This window comes from Nipponia nippon, unplaced genomic scaffold, assembly GCF_047370975.1.
Source record: "Nipponia nippon isolate SJK-2023a ecotype South Korea unplaced genomic scaffold, ASM4737097v1 scaffold_3, whole genome shotgun sequence".
NCBI classification, from domain to species: Eukaryota; Metazoa; Chordata; class Aves; order Pelecaniformes; family Threskiornithidae; genus Nipponia; species Nipponia nippon.
The window spans coordinates 30,704,566-30,730,308 of record NW_028262347.1 but is presented as its reverse complement, the minus strand read 5'-3'; the positions used below and the strand labels follow the sequence as shown (position 1 = coordinate 30,730,308).

At 37.0% G+C, this 25,743-nt stretch overlaps 1 protein-coding gene across 4 annotated transcripts in view; it reads right to left on the bottom strand.

The window, feature by feature from the left end:
• Window positions 1-25,743, bottom strand: part of DOCK4 (dedicator of cytokinesis 4) — a 254,113-nt gene that overhangs the window by 23,202 nt on the left and 205,168 nt on the right. For 2 of the 4 annotated variants that reach the window (XM_087765670.1, XM_087765672.1), the window contains exons 31-41: window positions 24,021-24,169; window positions 22,391-22,476; window positions 17,059-17,085; window positions 16,801-16,896; window positions 14,998-15,058; window positions 11,269-11,362; window positions 7,395-7,543; window positions 5,568-5,654; window positions 4,179-4,283; window positions 1,779-1,920; window positions 995-1,161 (exon numbers count right to left, since the gene is read on the bottom strand). In XM_087765670.1, coding sequence (XP_087621796.1) covers window positions 995-1,161; window positions 1,779-1,920; window positions 4,179-4,283; window positions 5,568-5,654; window positions 7,395-7,543; window positions 11,269-11,362; window positions 14,998-15,058; window positions 16,801-16,896; window positions 17,059-17,085; window positions 22,391-22,476; window positions 24,021-24,169 — 1,163 coding nt within the window. The remainder of the gene's footprint in view (window positions 1-994; window positions 1,162-1,778; window positions 1,921-4,178; window positions 4,284-5,567; window positions 5,655-7,394; window positions 7,544-11,268; window positions 11,363-14,997; window positions 15,059-16,800; window positions 16,897-17,058; window positions 17,086-22,390; window positions 22,477-24,020; window positions 24,170-25,743) is intronic. The other 2 variants (XM_087765671.1, XM_087765673.1) reach the window with 1 other exon arrangement.

The window sequence follows — 25,743 nt, the reverse complement described above, 5'->3', positions numbered from 1 at the left end:
CCTTTCCGAGATAACATCTGAGAAGAGATAGAGTTCATAAGCAGAACAACTTACAGATCACACAGTGACCAGCTCTCCTCTGTGAATCCTATTTCAGATTCCACAATGCATGGTTGATGGAATACTCAAATGTACTACTGTTAAACACACTGTGCAAGAGGTTTGTAAAATGACAAATCAACACATAGGACAGTACACAAAATATATATAAGCTGTACACTTAAAATAAAGCTCTAAGCTTTAATTAGAGGGCAGCAGTGACTTAATGTAGCTAATGTATTACCCTTACAGTTCTTTCCTCTAAATTTATAACAAAATTATTATGGGATAATTCTCTGTGTGTGTCTGAATACCAGAATATATTCTGCGTCAGGATGTAAGTGTTTCTAATGGGTCAGAATTAAAATTATGCCAGAAGAATGTAAGGTGAATTTTCAGTGTGACATTTTTATTAGGAGGAACAGAAGTCTTTTACATATTAGGGAAGGAACTATTGCTCTTCCCCGAGACAATCTCTAAGTTCAGAGGTAGTTTCTAGTCTTGATATCACAGGAACAGAACATTATGCTGCAGTTTAGTCAAAACTGTCTCTCCCTTGCTCTAGGGAAATATACTTTTGGCAATCCTATCCATACCCCAGATTGATTACTTAACCATGTTTTCCTATCTGCCTTACAAACTTCTTTGGAGCCCGCTCTGTTGTCTCCAGTTCTGCCTTCTATATATCACTGATGCAAGAACAAATGGGTACTTTTTTCTCTCCTATTCCCATACACAACAAGACCTTCCCATCTCCCATATATTTTTCATATTATTTTAATTAAAATGAGAAGTGAAATAGTCAAACCTGAGCTACTGTCTCCTCCAGAGAATTTGTTATACCACACTCAGCTGAATAACACAACTGTAGATGACATTTCAATAACACAACTATTGTTGATGTTACAAATAAATCCATAGGTCCAGTAGCTTGGGAAATGGCATGGTATTTTACCTTGAATTCATTCTCCTTGTCCTTAGTCCCTTTGTGAAATGGCCTGTCATATCGAAATCGCCAGATGTGATTTACTTTGTAAAAGCTCTTGATGTTATTGGGAATGCCGTCTCTCTGCAGGACTTCCTGGTTTTCTGGAATTGGTGTCACTGCATAAATCTGCAAATCTACACGTAAAGAGTTAAGGCTATCCCACTTCATTCAAATTAGCAAAGCATATTGACTCCTGAAGCATGACAAAAGAAAAACTCTTTAAAAAGTGTGTATCATTAAATGCTTCTAGACTATTAATGGCTTGGAAAAGGATCTAGAGAGATTTTTTTGATGGTTTGGGATTTCTTTGTACTGTTTTGTTAAAAATTTTGTACATATTTTTGAAATACAGCTACTTACATGGAATAGTACATGGACTAAAGGGATTTAATTAAATATATTCTTACACACAATGTGTTATGCCATGCTAACATTCTGTTGTATTGTAAGAACTTGAATTACTGTAACTTGAACTGATACACCATTATCACAGCGGTGCTAGTTCTACAAGTATTTTTGGATAAAGTAAGAATCTTAATAACCTGCAAAGGGATTTTTAAATAAAACCAACAATTACACAAAAAAATTCCAAACATAACAGAGTGACTGGGACAAATTGCAAGGGAATTCTCACCTACCATTTATTTCAGTGGAGGCACATCATGATTGAAATTGGCTATAGATGTACCTACATTTTTTAAAAGCATAGAAGACGTAACTGCAGTGTATGGGTTTGTGATTATGTGGATACACTGTGCTTCTGCCTGAAAGATGGTCTCATCTGGCTGATTAGCATGTTGCATAGCAATGGCATGCGGGAACTCATTCAACATTCGCTGCTGGAAGGCCTCCAGCCTTTCATAGTCATGTCCTCGGCAAACAAATTCCTTATTCTGAGCAGAATATGGAAAAAAAAAAAAAAAAAAACAAACCACAAAACAAGAGCAAGTTATGCAAAAATAATTGGGTATCATTAGATAGATCCAAACACGCGCTCTTAAATATAGACTTTCTGGGCAATTTTTACATCATTTTAAGAAGGAAAAAAATATGAAACAAAAGGCAAGAATGAAAATAAGCAATCTAGAAAGAACAGGTTACTTAGAAGGAAATCTTACCATATAAAGTATGTTTTATTCAAAAGTCTGGAAAAATCAAATAATTATACTTAAAGCGTTAATAAAAATCTGAAGGGAGAAATTGTTCTTATTGGATTAAAATATATAACTAATACAACTTATCAGATTGTATAAAATATGTAACAAAAATATAATGCAACAGACAGTTAAGACAATGAAATGGCCTGAAAGTCCTTTCCATGAGGAACTAGGAAACTTTGCTTTGAAGTTACACAATTCTGAAGAAAAACAACGCATAACAAAATGGTAGAATGCATTCAATTTGCCTTGTCCTCTACATGCTTATGAATTATCAGCCTGGTAAATTAAAATTATCCAGTTTTTGCAATATGAAGTAAAAGAATACTCCTGGCTCCAACATAATTTCTTTTACCTGGATGCCCACTATGAAGTTGCACCATTATTTTCCTGAGATTGTACAACATCAATACAGATACAACACACAACCTATAGTAAACTTGAGACTCCTGGATCTGGAGTACTGTTGGAACTAGTCACTGACCATGGTGGTGCCGAGGGCTTCCTGTAGCTGTGGACAGCACTTTTTGGTTTGATTCTCCTTGCACACATGTTTGAAAGAAGGAAATATCTTAACCATTTTTCTAAAAACACTGTTAAATGAATTTCCTTTTAAAATCTATACTAGAAAATTCTAAATAGTCATTACTAATGTGTTCCTCTTGAAGCAGGTCTAGATAGAAACAGTTGTTGTCTTTATTCTATCTTGACAACAGAGACAGGAAGCATTGAATTCTGAGAGCCTGGACTTTCATGGGAATCGCTGCAAGAAATCAACTGCCATAGTGTTATTGTGCAACTACAAATTAAAATCTGAAAGCTTTATTTTATAGTATTCCTTCTATAGCAAACACAGCCAGAGTTACAAACTGCTTTGCCATAAAAAAATTAAATCAAATGTAGTAAGCTTTGAGGTGTTCCTTGTTGGTGCTGCAACCATAAATCTGTGCTATGTACACTTGGAAAATGCATAAGTACTTCCTGGGCAGATGCATAAGCAGTAAGAGACCTACAGGTCTGAGAGGCCTGCACTATTGTGCAACTTTTTCTAGTATTTTTACTTCATCAGTTGACGTATTTTTAGTAATCTAAACATTAAATTCTTTCTAATTAACATTTTGAATTGGTTTATACAGATGTTATATTCAGATGACTACTAGGTAATATCAAAAACTATGTGCCCATCAGACTTTTTATGCATTGCTTTTAAAGGGAGAGTTTCATGCTATATTTACCATTTGGAATTTGCAATTTTCCCCACCACAAAGGCAAAGTTCCTTCGTCACTTATTTGAACTACCATAGGAAGAGGAGCTTGAATTATGATTGCAGTGACTCCATGAAGAAGATGGATTCTGTTCTCTTCCCAAGGTGACAGTCAATGCAGCTAAACCACTGCAGACTGTGGAAGAGGGGAACAGGGTAAACAGGACTAACATTTCCAAGGGCACTTCAGTAACTTCAGAATCCAAGATTAATGTTCAAGGGTAACTTTATGTATCTTGTCAGCTTTAGTACATTGACGATCAATGAAACTCAGCATGTTGAATTTCTAAGTAATTTTAAAAAAAATGGAACTTGGGAGTGTAATTACTCAAATGCTAAATTACTGATGTCCCACTGCCAAGGGATGCCTCTTCTGACAGCATTCTGAGAGACCACCAGCAGAAGCAGAACAGGATGAACAGAACAAACTACCATGAAAAGATGATGTTGGTTTGTGGATTAGTATAGGTGCATGTTTTCTAACATAAACAGGAATATTAAGTTTATGTGGGAGTCTGGAAGCCTAGTATTTGTCTTTCCATTAGACACGACCTTTTCTTAACCCTGAAAACATGAAGATATTTCATCAATTACTGCAAAGAATTCCCTGTTTCTCATAGGGTAAGAACTTGTATATGGTATGATCAAATTCTCACATAGAGAAAGTGATTATGACTGATAGCATGAATTCCAGAATTACTCCATTCTGTTTATTTTCAATTCACTTACTCTCAAGAAGAATGGGAACTTTTTCCCATAAAATCCAACTCTGAAAAATTCTGGCTCCAAACGCTGTTGATCCATGATTTTATCATACAAAGATGCTTCCATCATCTGGGTGAGATTGATAAGAAATGCAATTAGTCTTTTTTGAAAACATATTTTTACCTTAAGCTATCACAAAAGGGAGGGTCTTTTAGCACACTGCTCTGGTGTACTGGAATCGCAGTGCACCTCTGAGCAATGATAAGGACATCTAGAAGTCTCTGAATGCATCAGATTAAATACTTATACCTCTTAGTGACCTGAAAGTTTCCAAGAATTAAAAAAACATGCTTTTAAATATGAAGTACCTATATTAAAGGGGTAAAATATTAGATTAATGACAACATGCATAGTTCTTTAATGAAAAATGGAAGTAATAGAAACACAGTTTGAAACACATGACCCAGTAATCTGCTAATCATCCAAACACATGGCAGTAATGTGGTCAGTTTAGTCAGCAAAGTCCAATTTCCATATTCAAAAGAGTTGTGTCCAGATTTAAGTGTCTAATGTAAGTTCCTTTAGAAATCTCACAATAGCAGTTAACATCATTTTTGATCAATACATCCTGCTTTTATTTCACTCAAAACACTGACACAAAGTGATCTTAATGTCAAAATTCCCTTTTTCTGGTGATATTTCAGCAAAGCATTTTGTGTTCCTAAGTTTTTAATACTGTGAAAAACAGTATTAGTCCTATTTTAGGTAATGCAGACAGCTATTTAATGTGTATATGATATCAACAGCTGCCTAGTTATATTGCTGTAAGAAATTCCTGCATTCCATTTTTGGAATTACATAATCCAGTTTTGGATTTACATAATCCATTTTTGGATTAACACAGGTGGCACAGATATAGTAGAAAGATATTTCCTAATTCAAAGACAAAACACATTAAATACAATTAATTAAACATGCATAAACTAATTATTTTCTTCACATGATGATAGTCAGTTTGCTTTTGCTTACAGGATTCTGCCACTGGGATATCTAAATTTATATGGAATAAGCAGATCACAGGGAGTACTGCCACATAGCTTTGTGCTGAGAATTTTGCATAACGCTGTTAATCAGCTCTGTATTAAGTATATTTCAGTCAGTCCTAGCAGCAAGCATCCTACACGTAAAGGAAATTTAAAAAGGAAGCTGTAATATAAAACTGAATCCATCAGAAGCAGACAAGAAAAGGAAAGACTGAATAATCTTTAAAGTATCAGAAAGAACGAAGAAAGAACCAGTGCTTAGAGTTCTAAGAAAACAGAGAGAAAGCAGGAAGGCTGTGTCAGGAAAGATTCATTTTGGCTATATGATATTAAACAGACCATATTTTTAAGCAGTAAATAAGTACATTACCCTCATCTTGCTGAGGTTTCTGTAGTCATAGTAGCTCTCATACTGTTCTGCAATTTTCCTGCATAAGATAATGCCATTTTCCCAACACTGCAAGCAAGTAAAAGATGTTCAGTAATTTCAAAGCAGCTGTTTGACAATTTGTGATTTATTAGTGGTCTGTTCTTTCTATACTAAGTCATACTTCCAGTAACTGAAACTACTTGAACGTATTGTCCATTAGACATACTGATAGCTGCTGAGTAATACTGATGAATTCTTTGAAGGATCGAAAATATATTTAGAGACTTATTTAATAAATGATCTTACAGGACTATCACTGCATAAGATACAAGTCATTGCAAGTGATACACATCTCTCTTGATGGAGATGTGGCTCTGTGGAAGGGGACCTGGGGCTCCTGGTGGACAGGAAGCTCAACATGAGTGAACAGCGTGCTGCTGCAGCCAAGAAGGCCAATAGGATGCTGGGCTGCATCAACAAGGGCATCACCAGCAGAGATAAAGAAGTCATTATCCCTCTCTACTCAGCACTTGTCAGGCCACACCTGGAATACTGTGTACAGTTCTGGTCCCCACTATACAAAAAAGATGTGGACAGGCTGGAGGGAGTCCAGAGAAGGGCCACCAAGATGATCAAGGGTCTGGGAAGCCTGCCGTATGAGGATAGGCTGAGAGAGCTGGGTTTGTTCAGCCTTGAGAAAAGGAGGCTTAGAGGTGATCTCGTCACCATGTACCGGTACTTAAAGGGGAGCTACAAAGAAGATGGAGACTCCCTTTTTTACAAGGAGTCACAGAGTGAGGACAAGGGGTGATGGGTACAAGTTACTCCCAGGGAGATGCCAATTGGACATGAGAGGAAAAATTTTCACAATGAGAATAATCAGTCATTGGAATAATCTCCCCAGGGAAGTGGTTGACTCTGCTACACTGGACACTTTTAAGACTCAGCTGGACAGGGTGCTGGGCCATCTTGTCTAGACTGTGTTCTTGCCTGGAAAGGTTGCACCAGATGATCCTTGAGGTCCCTTCCAACCTGGTATGCTATGATTCTATGATACTACATATGAGATTGAATCAACACAGTATGACTTTCACATTTTAAAATTGTATTCTTAACATATCCTCCTTAATTTTTCTAGATTGGAAAATACGTTATTGCACCATATAATTTAAACTCTAAGCTGATTACAGAATCTTCTGAAAAAAGTGATCAACATCAGTTTGATTACACTTACAAGGCTTACATGGATATTACACTAGCTACACAAATTGCAATTGCTTGTTTATCAGCAGGACAAATCATCACACAAAGGATATATAAAATTTTAGACTACAGGATAATTACTCTCGCTTAATTCAGAATCAGCATTCTCAGTGATGACAATGAACTGTGATCCCCAAAATCCATTCTTTTTAGAGATTCTGCAATTGCTATTCAAGAAGACACAACATGATTTATAAGGTGTAAACATAGTCCTTATAATCCAGACACCTGAGTTTTTTCCTCACTTGGTCACTAAGCGAATTTCATAAGCTTTATATGGCTCATTTTCACCACCTTTAAAATGAGGAGAAATTATACTATCTTTTATAAAGTGCTTTGACAGTTACAAAGCGAATTGCTACAGAAGTGCAAATTATTCTCACATATAAGTGTGGGATTTCTAGGATACAAACACAGGATTAGAAGAAGCCTACTGTGTCGCTAAGTAACTGCTTAATCAGGCAATGACAAACAGTGCCCCTTTATGTGAGAAAAGACTACAACCCTGGAAGTAATGTCCTAAAATGATTAAACTATCCGCTCAGTAAAATAGGACTATTTTACCTTTCCTCTATCGAAGTTTTGAATGATGGTCAGATGGAGACACTCTTTACGTTGCCACTCTGTTTGCATGGGGTAGGTGAGAAATTCTCTCAGTGGCCGATCAGACCACTCCAACAGCTCATCGTACAGCAGGAGCGTGTAGGCAGCCTCTACAAGACAAATTATAGCACAGTACTTATGAACACCAAACAAACAAAACAGCCAAACAAAGTACACAGAAATGTGAATGCTCCTGATGAGATACACCTTTTTAATGGGTAACTGATTTATTTCAAGTATAAGACAGATAGTAATGCTGGTTTTGGACAGAGTTACTGTCTATAGGTATAATAAATTCAGCTTACAATTTTCACACACTGTTTAAAGTGGAGTCACTGGGACAGTTTTCCTGGAGTCTGACAATACAAACGTGACAGAGAAATTAAGAAACAATTTCCTGCTTAGTCCTAGTCTTCCCTACCACTTAGGAGAAACTCTCAATGGCTCTACTGTCTGAGCAAGGGAACAAGGGCTAGAGGTTGAGGAACATCAATAAAGAAAGAGGAAAGAAGGTAGGTAGGACTGTGGACACAGTCCAAAAGAGATCAGGGCTGGGAGGGAAATGGAGAGGCAGATGTGTGCTTAATAGACTCCATTCTTTACATAATAGAAATAAATCCCTCATAGCTGAGCCTTAACACTCTACCATAACAAATAATTTAGAAGTGCGCACCCAAAATATTTTTATTTTTAAAATTTTATTTATTTTTAGGTTTGGAAAGATGAAACCTATTGTTGCTCTCTGGTCAGAGAACTGTGTAGTAATCTTTAGATCATGGTTGGGAGAAATTATCTGGGAATATCAAAATTATTATTATTTTTACTTTGATTTAAAGAATTCTTCAGAAACGGTACACTAAAACTAATATTAAACGAATCTCTCTATTGCAAAGTCAGGCTTTGGCCAATTACAAAACACCAGAATTACTACTGATTATGACAATTCAATTTGGCTAACCACATATGCATTATTGTCTTCCAAGTTATTGTTCTTGGAATTTTTCCACTCACAGGACCACTTTGCATCAGTCAGTACAGACAGGTCACATTCTGGAGACATACTGCATTGCAGGAAGAAGTTGCCTACTGGACTTATTTTATTGCAGGTTTTATATGTTGTACATAAAGGAAAAAATAACTATAAAGTACTAAAGTACTTTTTATGCTAAGGTAAGGTTGCCCAAGACAACCATATCCTACTTCTGCCTCTGCCATATGAGTTCCCATAAGACAGGTGACTTAAACCAAACTGTATGGAGTTTTTTTGTAACAGTAGTGTTCCTCTTAACATGTCCAGCTTAAGAACCCGTGGATGAAAAACCATCACTGCAGCAGATGTTTGTGGGAGAGTATGCTTTGAATCAAAATGTTGCAAAATGCTAAGCATGGTGCAAAATGATGCTGCACTGCAACATATATGTGCAACGGAGACAGCTGAAGTTGTGCAGACAATCTTAATTCTGGCATCACCCAGCTTTTAGGCTGCTTGACTTTGTCATAATTTCAAGCTACAGTTTGGTACTCAAAATATGCAGAACATTTACATACCAATTTAAAAAAAATCCATTAAGTTGATAACAACAAATCATTCAAAACGATAAGGAAGCAAAAGACAGCAGAGCATAAATACATGTCGGGATAGCTCACTATGACCCTTCCTTTCTAACTTGGCATGCAAGTCCTTCGTTTTAACAGATTTTTTTCTGCCATAGCAATATTTTTTAAAGTTACCATAAATGTATATAGAAGGTTTCTAAAATAAGAATGGCCATACTGGACAAAAGGTCTGAAGGGTCCCTCTACCCAGCATCCTATGTCTGGCTGTGGCCAGCATAACAAATAACATATTGGTATGTTTGGGAGAGGTTTGTAACTATTGGCTGTGCACCAAAACAGTAAGGAGAAAAACAGGGTTGGCTCACGATGTGGGAAATTCAATTTATACAGGAAAGATTCAAAAAACGAAACATTTCAAAGACGGATAGATACAATCTCATTACACTTCTCAGGTGACTGAGGGGACACAAGAGGAACCAGTGCATTTATGTGCTTCAGCCTCAAGAGAGTTATATTTATAGCTGTAACTGAGTGCTGGGTAAAGAAAGATTTGAAGCTACGTTTTATATTAAAAGGACTTTTTTTTCTTTACAGACGATTATTAGAAACAGTCCTGTAAATCATACTATGAAAGGAGAGAAAAATTATTTTAAGGGCAAGCTGGCTTCATCCCTAGAATGAAACTATGCAGTTAGTAAACTAATGCTGCAACATACAGGAATGCTGCTGAAGTAGCAAACTTTTTTTCCTGCTCCCGTGTACTTTAGATCAGCTGATTTACAAGAGGTCTGTATGTTGTCACTGATTGATAAGGCAAGGCAATGGACTACGTAAGTCTGTTTTCTAGTGGAAAGACTGTCTCTATCCCAACGCCATGGGTGTGAGACAATCCTTCCTTAAGGCTCTCATGGTGGGGGGGGAATCAGTTGTGGAATCTACCATGGCGAAGAATGCAAAAATCACACATGTTAATAATAAATACACAAGAAATACAACAAAGTCCTGGAGATAAATTTTGAGCAAAATACTGTTTAAAATAAGAATGGATAGCAAAACAATTAAAAAAAATTAGGTTCATATCACTGCTGAAGGTAAACTGGACACATATTAGCAGCCAGTGTGTAAAGGGAACTCAATATTGCTTAAAGAGTTACTAAGATCTGTTATGTAAAATCAGGAAATTAACAGTTTGGCACAAAAGCCAGCTGTGGCAAAGATACTGCTTGATAATCAAAACTCTCTTGTGACTCACTACTGCCAGGTCACATGAGAAAATGGATCGCTCTCCTTAATATATCCTGCTATCTAGTCTACAATTTGAACCCACAAACTGCAAAGGGACTGTGGAAATTCTAAGCAAAGGATCTTTCCTATGGATAGCAGAAAAGCATAAGGAAATTTGCTGTGGCAGTAGGTACCTGTAGCCTGTTTACTAGTGACACCCAGCCAACTAACCTGCTTTTAAGAAGGAAAAAATTCTGGAGAGATTATGAACACATGCAGTTGCAATTGCAAACACCGGGGAAAAGATGCAGGTATTATAAGGTCCGTTAAATATTTTAGCAACCAAAGATTGTTTAATTTAAAGAGATACTGATTTTATCTTCTCCAACAATTATTGATGGCATGTAGTTACCCAAATGAAGTGCACTTTACATTGTATAAACAACCATGCACATTATCTACTTATTTCTTCATTTAAAAGATAACGGCCAGCTCTGGCACTAAATTCGCATTGAGAAATCCTGGACAACAGTACTGCAAACATGGTATGCGAAGACTCAGAAAGACATCAGCAAAACGCTATACTTGTTACAGGTTTTAGGGTGTATGTCTCATTGTTAGTAAGCGATCTGAGTCTTCTTTTCTTTTCTTTTTTTAACCTAAAAGTTAAGTTCTGAAACATAGCTGTGCAGGAATACCACACCAAACAGCTAACCAGCAGCATTACAAAAAAGTACATAGGCTCAGATATTACCAAATAGACTCATAAAAACTTCCTCTAAACTTGACTCCTCTTGGGTGAAGAATGACCGTATCACACATTTATTGCTAGTGTGTATCAATAGCAGTCATTTACATTCAACACGGCACAGCAAGTAGTAGAGTTGTGGGGCTGAAAAAAAGCCATATTTGAGAGAGAGATTAATTGTGCAAGGAAACTCAGCTGTTGCCTAAGTTGGTATGTTCTGCACTGAGGATACGGCTTACAGGTTTACAAAAGACTGAAAATCATGGACCAGTCCTAAATATCTTTTTCTAGTTTGTACTCAATTACCTGTGAAGTTTTGTGCTTTCAGATGTAGGTCATACAGCTTATGAATGTAGCGAATATACATCTCTTCCTTGTTCAGTTCAGTCTTATAAAAATTCTGCAATAAAATTGAATTTTGTAATGAAATGTAGTAGTTAATAAATATATGACAGTGGTTACAAACCAAAGACTTCAAACATAATGCTCTAGAAATACACGCATAGATTTGAAAGTTTCACATGTACAGAGTCATTACACAGAACTGCAGTAATACAGTAGGAAATAGTAAATAGAATAGTAGATTTTCAGTAGACAAGTCAACATGCTCCTGAATGTTTTTTTAATTTAAATTCTCATAGGACATAAGAGGAAGAACCTGATAGAACTGAAATCTGACCGCTCTTTCTTTATAAATACTAATCTATCCAAAAAGTGCACCCACATAGCCTTACTTAGGCCATTTAGCATCTTGCTGAAAGCTGTATTTTGATTTTAAAATATTGACAGTACTCTGACTTTTGTATTCACATTTGAACAAAATACCTACTGCCTGGTACATCTACTCTTCCTTCTGTCGTAGCAAAATGCCAGAAGGACTTTGGTAGCTTTACGAAGAACTATTCAGTGATGTAAACAGCACAATCCTGAGTGAAAAACATGATTTCTTTAGCTCTAACCGATGCTGGGAACTCGTAACTAATGCACAGATATTGCATTGCATGATTGAAATATATAAAGTTGCACTCTAAAGTGATATCCAGGACAAAATTTTTAGAAGTGGCTATAGATTTCTGGATGTATAACTGCTATTTGTTGTTACGTGGGTAAAATACAGAATGCAACATCAAAACTCTTAGTTCAAAACACTCATTATTTATTTGCAAGCCCTAAAAAAACAGTGTATGAAAAAGTTATAGGGAGAGGAGCACAACTCTACAGCACTGTTCACAAGTATTGCCATACTCACTACAGACATGCAGCTAGAGTCCCCGTTAGCCACACTTAACATTCAGGATAATCTGTTTTGGTTAATAAAAAATTTATAGGATAGAAGAATCTAGTACTGGTCCTTATTAGGAATTAACAATTTCTGTTCTATTATTCAAATCACTTACTAATTCGAACTCTAAGCGAGCGGCCAAAATTTTTCCCCTATTGTACAGTATTCTTTTTCCGTGCTACTGTTTCCTAAACTGAGTTATTATCAAACAGAAAGGTGGGAGGAACATTATGAAAATATCAAATAAACACTTTATAGGGAAAATATTTTTAACTGACTTGAGAAAATGACTACATATCAATAGCTCTGTAATGACATGCCCCCTTTAGGCCACCATCTGCCTTTATAATCCAAAGACTTCTCTTTTCCTCCCACAAGGTATAGATCAGGAACAGATGCTTCTCTTCAGAAGAGAAAATGAAAAAATATCTGCTTGTATGTTCATATTTACCTGTCTGAAAAAAGCATAATCTACAATACAGAATTGTGAGTAATAAAGCATAAAGATTAAGACAGAATACAGCACTGAACTGCAGTACTAGACTTCTTGGCTCTTACCCCTAAGCACTAAAGGCTCTAGTACTTGTCACAAATCTGAATTATACAAATCAACTGGTTCTTCTCTGAAGCTCAGCTCTGACAAGGTCCAGTTGGTCTGTAAGGCAGACCACAGCAAGACAACCCAGTCACAGCTCAGCAAATACATCCTGCTAATAAAGGTGTTGTGTGATTTTTCAACAAACTATTTCAAGATATAAAATGTAACAGATGTAATCTTTAAAAGGGACATGATATAAAAAGTAGACTTCTCTAATTAATAAAGATTTTTTTTCCTAAGAAAAAACAGCTTGAAAACAACATTCAAACAGGCAATGTGGACATGTTCTACTTAAATGGCATGATGTCATATGCCAGCATAGAGCATCACAGTAAAATGTCCCCATTGTAAAAAGAAGATATAATTTTAAATTAATAGAACCTGAAATAACAATTAAATATCAAACCCCAATGAGGACCAGAGATGCCTGAGAAACTCCTCAGTGAGTTACCAGAAGTTACTCAGTATACTTTCAATGCTTTTGTACAACTCTGATGACAGAGTTCCTTCATTAGAAATTCAACTCTCAAATCGGAGTTAGGTGATTCATATGCATAAGGAACTAACTCCATTAAACACCTCTTAAACCAGCTTTTCCAAACAAGCATTTACTAATTACCCCAGATGATCCAGAGGGTGGGAGAGTAGGAAAAAAGTTCCTTCTCCTTTCATCTACGTTATTGCTGCTGGTGCATACCCCTTCTGCATATTTCATGACGTGGCATAATTCCAGTAAATTTGATAACTTGGTTAACTTGGACAATTCTATTTTCTGGAAGAATAGCATATACTTCTATGACAAAACAACATAAAAATTCTCTTTTCATGCCAACCAGTCCTCTTATCTTTGGAAGTCAGAATACCTTCAAAGTACTGGTGAAAAATGAAATATTGCTTCCTCCTCTGGACTTCAAATAATTTTAACATTATACAGTCCTCTAATTACTCATTGCATGAAAAATCTTTTGAGATGACAACCAGTTCATCCATCATATGGGCAAGCAAGTATCTTAAAATTTGTGTTCTACTTCTGTAATTGAAATTTCCTTTTCAAAATTTAGCATTCGTTGTTTCTCTGGTGTGCAAATAGTATTAAAACTTGTCTGAAAAGTATTAGGATATGAAATCTGCCTTAGCCTGTGCAAGTCATTGAAAATCCCATTAAAAAGTATTATGGTGTTTTGGGGTTTTTAAATATTTAAATTTTCTTTTTGTGCAAATCTTGGATGATTTGCTAGTAATAGTTTAAAAACTCCATAGTGATAGGATGAAAATAATCCAGGTGCTTTACAGTATTCAGATCATGCCAAATATTCTGACAGAAAGCCAGCTGCTCTATGGCTATGTAGTAAACCATCCCTATTTAGAGAGCACTATTTTCCTACTGAAGAAATCCTTTATTCTCTTATGTATAACTGCTGCTTAGAAGTGATACCAAATTGTTTCACTGACGTCAAAAATGCAGAATTACAAGTCAGCTTATTCTGTTTTTTTCCCTGGCTAAAAATATAGCTTTCCAAAACATTCACCATGAAAATGGAAACTTTCCAAGGTTAATGGAAGTCAACAAACTTGTCAGTGGAAACTGGCCTAGAACCAAAATGCATCTTGTAAACAAAAATGAAATCTTTTTCGTAGTACAAATTTGCACTGTTGATTTGTTGACCAGAGGAGGTCTTGAGCAGCATTTCTGGCTATTCTATAGGGAAGTGAAGAGATAGCCTGCAGTCTTCAGAAGATATCCCATATTGTATGTCATAAGAACCAACTTGCTTCAGTTATTGGGGAAGAAAGGAAACAGGAGAAATCATGTAAGTTTTGTTGGGTTTCGGGAAGGAGGAAAGGCTTGTTTGTTTCTATGAAGTCAGAGACCAATTAAACTTGGAAAACGCTTTGGTGAAGTTTGTCCAGTGGGAAGAGACTGAAAACTGAATAAAGCAGTCTTAGAGATCTCTCAGAGCCCAAATATAAAATACCAAGGAAGACTAACTCCCCTGTATCAATCTCACTCTGAAAAAAATCAGTGATCTGAAGTGCAGTATTATTCCACTCAAACTGCATCAAGAAGCAAGGTACCTCCTATTCAAATGTGTGGCTGTATACTAGAAAATGCTCAACTGAAATCAAAAAGGGAAAGAAAAAATATTATACAAACCAAAAGGCTAACAGTGCAGCCAATCTTTTTGCCATCCACTTCTCCCATTTTCATGCAGTCCCTAAAACAGAAAGTAGTGAAAGTCAAAAGGAATGACATTTATCCTCTTACAGTGAAGCACACCTCAGAAAACAGACATATTTGGCTTGGCAAGCTGACTGAAATGATGCAACCCAAAAGCATTTGGGTGAACAGCTGACCCAGGTGTGTAAGGGATTTCATGCCTCCTTTTCTAGGACATGGAATACCTCAATTGTCAAGAAAGTCCGTGTTTTTTTCTGGCTTTGTCATTGATTTGCTAGGTGACTGCTGGACATCATTTGGTTTCTTCATACCTCGTACTCAAATCATGCCAGCAGAAGCTAGCATGGCTGCCAAAAGAGGCAGTCCCACTCTCCTCCTGCTCTCAGGCACTCATTCCCAGTCCTGCACTGCTGCCTGCACAAACCTCAGGAAGAGATACAGGTTAGGCAGCATCTTTTGCTGGGTTAGTTTTAGCCCACATCAGTCAGATCACCAAAGTGCAGCAAACACGCTTGTGTTGGCACAAGGAAGAGGGTGATGTGAACGAGGGAATGAGCAGGGATGAGTCTGCTTTCTTCAGAGACAGTGTACATCTAAATTGGTCATGGAATTACAGCATTAGCTCCTTCTCTGTGAAAAAGCAGAATGACACTGACCTCCTCTGCAAAATGCTCCAAGATCCACCAGATCTTCCTCAGTACCACTTTATAATTAGTATCATTTATTGTTTGAGGAGGCAACAGATCTGACCCCCCAAGTCAAAAGTTAAAAAGGAACCATACAGAGTTTGATTATCACAAAGGGAAAAATAGTGTCAGCATAACCATACTGGAGTAAAAAAAAAACAAACCAAAAACAACAGGCAGAGATCACCATGCAGTCACTAAAAGAAATTCAATGTAATTTTAAAACATTCTTGCATACATGGCTAAACAATCGTCCCAAATACTCTCATAACCACCAGTATGCGCAACTGTTTTGAAAGATGTTGGATTGAGACCCCTGGAGGTTGTAAACCAACCGATCCCTGAAGAAGAATAGCACTGCCAGGCTTCTAGAAATTAAGGGTTCAGTCTCTTTGTTGACAAAATAGCTTTCCTTTCAAACTATCAGTGGGGATAGCAAGTGGAGTAGCAAGTCTTACCATGTGTCCCCCATGGAATCAAGGGAAAAAACTAACACTTAAGCTCTACAAAGTGCTATAACTGATGGCAATAAGGAGGACTAAGCTGAAATCTGAAGTTTCTACACAGACTTCACAAGTGATGAGAAAATCCCTCTTAGTCTCCCACTCCTGAAAGGGAATGTATATCTCTTATTTCCCTCTCCTTTGTTCATGTGGTACAGTCAGATGCGAGCTTCTCACCCAGAGATCATATCTTTGTATACATACTTACTGTGCTGGCTGACACTACAATTACGCATGATTGACATAGTGATAAGAATTTTACATATTCTGTAAAACAACTGTCAGGTGATTAGTATTGAGCTTTGTGTCTTCAGACAGACTTGAGTCACTAACCTACTACCAAAAGTTCCTGTATTCCTTGGTAGGAAACTCATGCAAGCCACTGAATCTTCATACCATGGGGAGGCTACTTGGTTGGTTTTCAGCCAGCTTGTCTCATTTTCCTGTTGACTAAGCAGCTGCTGTCAGAGGTCCTGAGCACGGACAGTTGATGTGTCCATGTGCAGTTGCCATTTGCACAAGATCACCATGTTTGCCTCCTAATATGTTGAAGATGACAACCTTACTTATAAATTGTGATAATCACTCACCTGTAGTCCAGTAACCTCTCCATGAGGCGAGTCACAGTGGCGATTAGCGAAACGCCACTTTCCCTCCATGTTTCCCGCTCAATTTTCTTCAGTAGACTGAAAAAAAAGCCAGAACAATTTCACCGTTTATTTTTAACGGTCACTATGACAACCACTCTGCTTTTACCAGTACCTTAATACCTTAGCAACATCTTTGATAGCTAGGTTTTCTTTTACAAACACCCTCCCAAGAAGCACAATTTTCAAACAATGTCTTACCTAGGATAAGGACCAAAAAGTGGAATTCTAGTCCAGGAAGCATTGACAAAACAAATGATTTTTATATTAGCTGCATCAGGTTAAAATATATCAAATACCTATTTTTCAGAATATATTAATATCTCAAAGATTTAACAGAACTCTTACATAAAATTCATATGTTCATTTCATGCTGATACATCAGAAAATGGGGATTCTAAAGATGTACCTAGGAAAGACTATTTATCAACTCAATATACCTTCTCAATTGGGCCTCAACTTTTTTAACAAAGACTTTTCCTCCTCTCTAGTATTTCAGTACACATGAAATTTAAGAATGGGTAAGGGATTTTAATAAGACGATTCTCCTTCTTCACTTAATATTTCCTTCTGACAACAGACTATCATACACATGTAAAATTCCATTAGCTTAAATTGTCATAAGATTCTTTATTAAAAACTGTTGTGTTGAGTTCTTACACTAATGTAAATGCAGATTACACATTGAAGTGAAAAGATTTCAAAATGGTGTTGTAAGTGGAGCTGTCAGTAAAATTATATTTAATATTTCTTTCTGTTATAGGCCTCTGATTTTCACTGCTTAGGTTTATCAAATATTAATCATTTAGGCATGAATTTCCAACATTTCCTCTCTGAGGATGAACAAGGAAATATTTATCTACAGGGCTGTGTTACTTTTATGCTTTGGTGCAGGACCTCAGAGGGATACCATGTCCATGGAGATATTTTAGCAGTCTCCCTGAAAATGCACTCAGGTATGGTTTACTTAGAAGTCTCTGAAAATCACCACATCCGTATACTCAGAGCTTTTTACAGAGTTGTTAATAGCATCTCCGAACCTTCTGTCTGCAGTGGGCAAGCTGTCAGCTCCACTGACCTTCATCTATACTGAGCATGTTCAGTCCCATAAAACTCCTACGTCCAAATTTCACCAAAAATATAACAGCGCCCAATAACTCCTACATGCCAACTGCATAAGCTATACACTCCAGCTCTGTTCAGCTCCTTACATAGAGGGGGATGTCACAGATGCAATTCTCCAAACTAATTTGGCCTAAATGAAGCTGTGCTCTGCTGGAAGCAAGGAGGAAACATTGGTCTTCATTCTGTACCCTTATATCGATCTTAGACTCCTTCTCGTTAGGAGGCAATCAGATGTCTTTCCCTCACATTCAGAGACTGGCTACCTGTCATTGCTATAGCAGAGATAGATGACAAGGCCATCCTTAACCAGAAGATGCTGAAGCACTAATCTGGCATCTCTGCTTTCCACATAGAATACACAGGCTAACTTAATTCACTTTTAAACCCCTTATGTTCCTTTCAATAAAAGTTTTTCTGTCTAACAAGAAATAAGAGTAGAGCCTGTTACATTATTACGCACTCATTACTACACTGATTTTTCCTTTCTATTGCCTTTCAACTCTGTGTTAAACAGGAACATTTCAACCTAAATTCATCAAAATAATTACCTACAGTTCCTGTAGAAAAAACAGCAGAAGTCTGACTTCGCTTTTAAAACAGATGGTTTTCATCTGTATTTGACTTATGCATGTTCTTTATAAATGTATTGGCATATTCATTATAAATATACTATTTCCACGAACGGGTTGTGTAGATACATTCAACGTACTTATTCAAACTGACATCAATGTCATCAGTTGAACAGTTTTATGACTTGCCTTCTGATGCAGGCCTACTCCTCTCCATCATACATCTTTTACCACAATGCACAGAACAAACACCCAGAATGAAAGAGCTACTCAAACATATCCCTTGGCTTCCTCATGGCTGTATCTAGATAGAATTAAATTCCCGGTACTTACAGGTCCCAAAGCACAGCCAAGGTGCTATGTTCTATAAAGCACTAAGGGGGATAAACAACCCAGAAAATGCAAACACTTCTGCCTTATCCGTGCTACTATAGCCTAACATCTGGGCTCACCTGAACAGTTGTGGGTTTTGGTGCTTTTTCTTTTTTTTGGTTTGGTTTGGGTTTGTTTGTTTGTTTGTTCCCAAGAATAAGAGAGTGGAGTGGGGACCCAGAGGATCAGAGCTCTCCAGGAATGAGCACCAGGCTTAGAACAATGTTCAGGCTAGCTCAGTCATGTAGTAAGTGGACTTTATATGCTGAAGCCACAGAGTTACTCAGACCACAAACTCTCAGGCATCTAATCCTAAAGGTGCCTTAAAACATCTGGATGTCTCTTTTGGAGTACAAGTCCTCCAGGTACCTCCCTATATAGCCACAGGTTCCCTCATCTAGTCAGATGGGTCAAAGTCAAACTTTTCTGCAAAAGTTCAGAGATCAGTGAGGAGCTACCCAAACCCCACAAAAATATTCAGAAGGGCTCTGAAAGACTCAGTCCAGACAAGAGTCTAATGGACCGGGCAGTACTGAATTCCGTCGTGCAATTGGCAGAAGAAATTAAAACTGAAGACGGCATGGGAGAGGTAGCAGTCATCACTTCTTATATAATAGCTTCATGGCTAGAGAAATCACCCACAAACTGGCAGAGCTTGGTATTAAATGCCTGCTCAGCTTGAATGTCAGCTCCAATTTCTTCAAAGAGAAGCCTCGTCGTCAGGCCCCCAGTGGAGTTCACTAGCCCAGGTTTTGTGCTTTGATAATGTGGCCACCTAACCTCCAAACCTGAAATGGCTTGTGTTAGGCCAAACTGGAATACAGCTGCAGAAGTAATAAACTGGCAGCATCCACTGGATTCAGAACAAAAGAGCTACTTGAGTATATCCCTTGGCTTCCAAGGATTTTGTTCTAACCAACAACTGTTTAATAAAGTGAAATCATTCTTCTCTCTGTGCTAATTAACTCAGGAATTCAATTGCAGTGTTACAGTATAAATGTAGATCAGGACACCTTTCATACCACGATTACACTGGGTACCAATTACAATATCTAGTTTCTCATGATAGCAAAATGTTCACTATTCCATGCTTTGCAGCTCTTCACATGACATCAGGAGCTAATCACTGAGCGGTTACATTCAAATCTCTAGAAAGACATTGATTCAAACCAAACAGCAGTAATCTTCCCCCTACTTTCACTATTTTCATTTGATAAAGCTAATGCCATTATAAGCAGTGAATTCTAAGCACGTAATATTTTAGATATGTCTGGAGAGGCTTATAATTTGTCCTTTAATACAGAAGATGTTCAAGAAAGATGAAGTGCTTGTCTTTGGAAAAAGAACAGTTAACGTGGAAGTTGAGAGATTGAAATTCATTTTCCAATTCAGACAAAATAAACAAAAAGCATGACAAAACCTGAACATGTCACACCCACTGCAGTTACTAGACTGTATCCAAAGTAGGCATGTGCATCCCCTTGGCTCCCAACTATACCTATCAAAACCAACCATGCCGAATCTTCAAAAAGATGAGGTATATTGCAGCATTTGCTTTCATTAAAGACTACAAAACCACTGCTTGCTGCAAAACTATGTTACTGTTTCACAGTCCTTGGGTACATAACACATCTGTCACTTCAGCCTAAACAAGTCTGCTTTCTTGCACTGTCTAAAGACACTAATATTGCTTAGTTTAAATTACTCGTGGAAGAAATGGAAAAAAAACCCTCAGGCTAATTGGTCCCGTCCCTTGCATTCAGCTCCCTAAACTGTCCATCTGATTTTAATCATTTTCCTTCACATACCCTAGAACACTGTCATCCTCCATTTTAGATTAGTATCTTCTGCAAGCTCTCCTCTTGAGAGGTGTTAATTTATGAGTCAAATTAAACTCAGATAAAAAACTAATGATAAATACTATTTTTTCTTAAGCTGGAAGTGAACTTGAGCAGTTACTCTGAAATTTCCCAAAGAGTTTAGTTTTAACTTCTGTTATACCAGAACAGAAACAACAAGTACACTGATGCTGTGAGACATTTTGCAATTTAAATTACTATGACTACGTCTTCAGCATTTAGATTTATAAAAGGCTCTCACCATTTTTCATTGTATCTTAACATCCCCCAGTTTAAATCTAACTCAAAACAGTAAAAAAAAAAAATTAAGAACTGCATTTCATACCAATATGCTTTCTTATAGAGCTTTAAGTTATTTCAGTGACAGACATCCTGATGTATTTTGCACATGAGAATGCATTTAGGCTTCATTTTATAATTAGAGCTTTTCCCTTAATGACTTCATTTTGAAATTAGAATACTGTGTTACTAAAATATTGAAACCATCTTACCTTTTATTATCTTTACTCAGATTATGAAAAATGTCATGACTAATTACAAGAAAGTTCTGCTTTAGCATGCTATACTGTTGTTTACCATTATTCATCCATTTCCGTAATATTCTGCCTAATCTCTCTACCCACTTTTGCTTCTGTAAATCATAGAATCATACATGTTTAGGAACTCTTATTTTGTTCAACTCAGTACAATTACAGATTATTACATGTTTGCTATTCACAGACACCAAGATCTGAATGTTGTTATTTAAGCAAAGACAACAGAGCCAGAACTAATACTTAAAGAAGAAGAAATGGTTAAGAAGCCATATAAACAGACAAAGATCAAAGTACTGAAGAACACACAGCTTGGAATCCTGAGGAGGAACAATACATCTACTAAACACACCAGAAATAAGTGAAACCTTCCACTTAGGTGGAATTGAGTTCTGAGGAACAACAGAGAGAGAGTTCAGCTAGTTATTTTGTACCTGTGCTCTGTGACAATCATTTATTTCAGTCAATGGGAAAACTTATGGGTAACCTTAGGGACTTCAGCATTATTATTAGCTTTTCCTATTAGATTTCAGTGATATGTCATTTATTAAAATATACTAAAAGCTTAACAAGTAATTTATAAAAGAAAATAATAAGAAATAAGATTAGCAGAATAAATAAAATCATATACATCAAGAAATCAACAAGTGACATTACACAGATGAGTACAAGTTTCTGGCAACAGAAAATCACTTGTTAAACAGCTTTTTGTTGAATTCTCATGCCTTGTTTTCAAAATGCTCCATTTGAGCTCTACCTGCACCCTATACAATTATAAAGCATTTCTTGCTTTTCTGATTTTAAAACTAGCAGGTAGAGAAAGAGAATGTTCTGTGATATAACAGATTTAGCCTTTCCCAATTATAGCTGTATGCAAGGAGTACAGCCAGACTTTACAGATGCCATACAACACCATAAAATGTTTTATTCCTCAGATTTTCAGGAGGAGGAGAAAAAAAAAAAAAAAAAAAAGAAATTCCCAACTGTTTTAAGCGTTACTTCTCTACAATGACATTAGCATCTGATACAACCAACTGAACTCAAGGAATTAGTGTAAGATAAACATATTACTCACATACTGTTGAAGAGCTCTCGGTATGTTTCATCACCTTTACCTTCCGACATTAGGCTGTCCAGTTTGTCAATCAGTTTTGCTTCCACCTGCAACATATAAGTGTGGTGTAAACAGCTTCTTTTTCCTTTAATGAGATTAGAGAAAATTGAGGGAAGATTTGTTTTTATGTAAGGGACTTTGCTAAATGCATATCTTAGAATTACTGGTCAATCATGTAAATCTGATAAGTCACTTCATCTCTTTGAAGCTGTTATCATTCCCAGGGTTTGTGGGGTTTTCTTTTTTTTGGTGTGGGTTTTTTTTTTTTTTTTGAGGGAGGGAGCTAATTTAAATTGAGCAACGTGACTTTAAAACTACAGGCTGAGTAGCATTTGCTGCTGCTAAGGCAGCTATCTATTTATGGAGTCAGACAAAAAGCACACAGCCCAAATAAATTGCCTGAATTCTCACTGCAGGGCTGTAATCACAAGCCATTTTCTTAGACATCAATAAAAATATCATCTTTTCTGACCTGCACCCCACTCTTTATAAATTAATTTTCATAAATATCTGTATAGTTCAGAACACTTGGGCGCTCAGATTTACTTTCCCAACCTTCCTTACCTGTCAGTGTACTTGGTTAGAAATCCAATTTGTTGGATTTACGTATTAGCTATCAAAGAAACTTAATGCATATTTCTAAGTGTATTGATTATAAAAAAAATATAGAGGTGAGGCTACACTATGTGTTAATATTTCAGACCTCCTTTTCAGCAGTAATATATTAGCAACCACAAGTCTGGGGGAGAAACCAAGCTGTTGTCAAGATATTTTATTAGAGAATAAATCTACTACAATTTACATTTAAACCCAAGCTGAGAACACAGAGAAGCAGAACAAGCGGATTTTTTTCCTTCTCACTCCTCATTAACATTTCTATGGTGATTTTTAACAATAAGCTTATATATTGATAGTGAAAAGCTACCTACTTACATCACATGCACTCCTCCGTTCTTAATAGTTTGTTTTGTGTTTCAGATACAGCTCCCACCCTAAGCATTATGATTGCCTGGGAGTAATTCAAATACTTCTGCTTTCCTTCATTTGAAGCAGCAGGAAGGAGGGCACTGAGAAATGGTTTGAGGCAGTCTGAAAGAACTGAGTGGGAGCTGCGGGAGCAGATGGCACACTTGGTCGTTCCTTCCTAGCCTGTTAAGGTGGTGTTTGAGCAGCAAGAATACTTGGATCCTTACAGAAGAACATTCCTCAGAAGGACCATCTGATCTTTTTTCTTACTAACTGGGAAGGAAACTAGTTGAATCCTATCTAACCAGTAGACTGTACTGCTGTAAAGCAGAGATGAAAAATCACCACAACAAAATCCGCCTTGTTGAAGACAACTCAAGTTTTGTTCTTCACTTCAGCAGGCCATGGATTTTATCCCTCATCTTACATTACTAACATGATACCATTAATTGCAGAATCTTACTACCCCTGCAGAGAGTAAAAAGGAAAAACCCTGGTAATCCATCTCCAACAGGTATAATGCTGTGGCTACCTTCTCCACCCTGAACCACTAATGGTTGGGACCAGCACTGTCTGAAGTGCTTGAATTTCAGTCCTGTTTTATGAACAGCTTCACATACAGTACCTGTTTAAAGTTGCCACTTCGCCTTTGCTCCCAGTCCATCATGTCATGGAAAATGGGAATCATGACATTCCTCAGGTCTGGCTGAGGGATCAAGGTCACTTCCAGGAAGGGGCCAATCAATGCTGGAATAAAGTGAAGCTTGTGTTCCCCTAAAATGAAGATGAACATGAACTTGAATGTGAATTGGGTGTCCTGTAAGCTGCCAAGCAATCCAAGTATCTCAAAAATTAAAAAATAGCACTCTAAATGCCTACAGTTTTTTTATCTCATGTCCATCACAGCAGGGGCTATTTCTTAAGCCCAAAAAGTACAGAGTAAAGCTGTAGACAATAGAAGAATATAAGGCCAACAGTTTATCAGATTTTATTATGCAATACTGAGTTCAGAAGTGACAGTGGGCAATCTCTATCGCAAGTTAGTCTTAAAGAAGGAGAACGAAGAGAGACAAAGCCCTCTCTGAGCATTTCATTTATTTTTCACGGGAATGGTTTGGTTTCCAAGCTCTACATTCTTGCGTTTACAAAATGGTTAACAGTCTGATATTACACATTCATCAAAAAGAGGTAAGTACTTTGATTTTCACCTATCTTTAGTTTTGTGAGTACAGAAATGGAAGTACATGTTTTGACTGCAGGAACGGGAAGATGTGACTCAGCTGTTCTCAAAACAACTCACTTTAAAATCAGTACTAAAACAATTTCCATTAACTCTCCATATTCTACTTAGCAGAAACTACAAAACTAAGTTCTTGTCAGGAAAGCTAGAAATGGCATACAGTAAGGATTGACCATTTAGTTCCAGTTCTCCAGGCGTAAGACTTCCGATATTTTCAGAATAGGAGGATTATGAATCACGATGCACTGACTTTCCAGCTGGGAATTCATTTCCATCCCAGCCCACCTCTGGGTATTCCCGTGGACAGTAACCCCTGCCTGCTGCTCTGTTTGGTGTTTGTGTTTAGGAAATCCAGAATTCCCTCTGCTGGAAACATCCTGGGATGCATATCCATATGAAAGCAAGGTGACTGTACAAGGATGGAGGCTTATGATGACTCTTACTGCTAAGAGAACTGTAAAATGCTGACTAGCGTAACACCAATTATATGAAATATTCTGACTACAGTATTTAATTGGACACATGACCAGATGAACTCCATATTGTACCCGACAGAACTCGCCCCTATTGAAAGGTATCATGATTCTCTCCTTGCCTGCATACTGGGTTTCCATTCAGCAGAAAACAATGTGAAGGGGGAGATGATACACACTAAGCTCTTATCCTAGCATGCAGGAAGGAGATGGGACCCAGGAGTGGATCCTTGATATACCAGTTTAGAAATACCCATCATGTATCCAAATAATTTAGAGGGATGCCTTAGAGTGAGTAAGCAATACTAAATACTGTAAATAAGTAAAATATGCTACACAACAAATGTTAACAAGATATTAATAAGCAAATGTTTCTTATTTTTAACATGTCTCTTTCTAGTACAGGCTGATCAGAAAGACCAGTTTTTTGCAATTACATATCTGGCTGGGCAAGAGATGTATAGAATTGAGATGACAGTATCTCAGTAACCACCGATGATCTTCATATCTTTAATGAGCCCTTTAATGAACTGAACTATTGAATAATTGAAATATTAAGATGACAAATGTAGTGTCCAAATCTTCTACTCAGTTTTGATTTTTTTTCCCAAGCATCAGTTTAATTGCATTTCTGT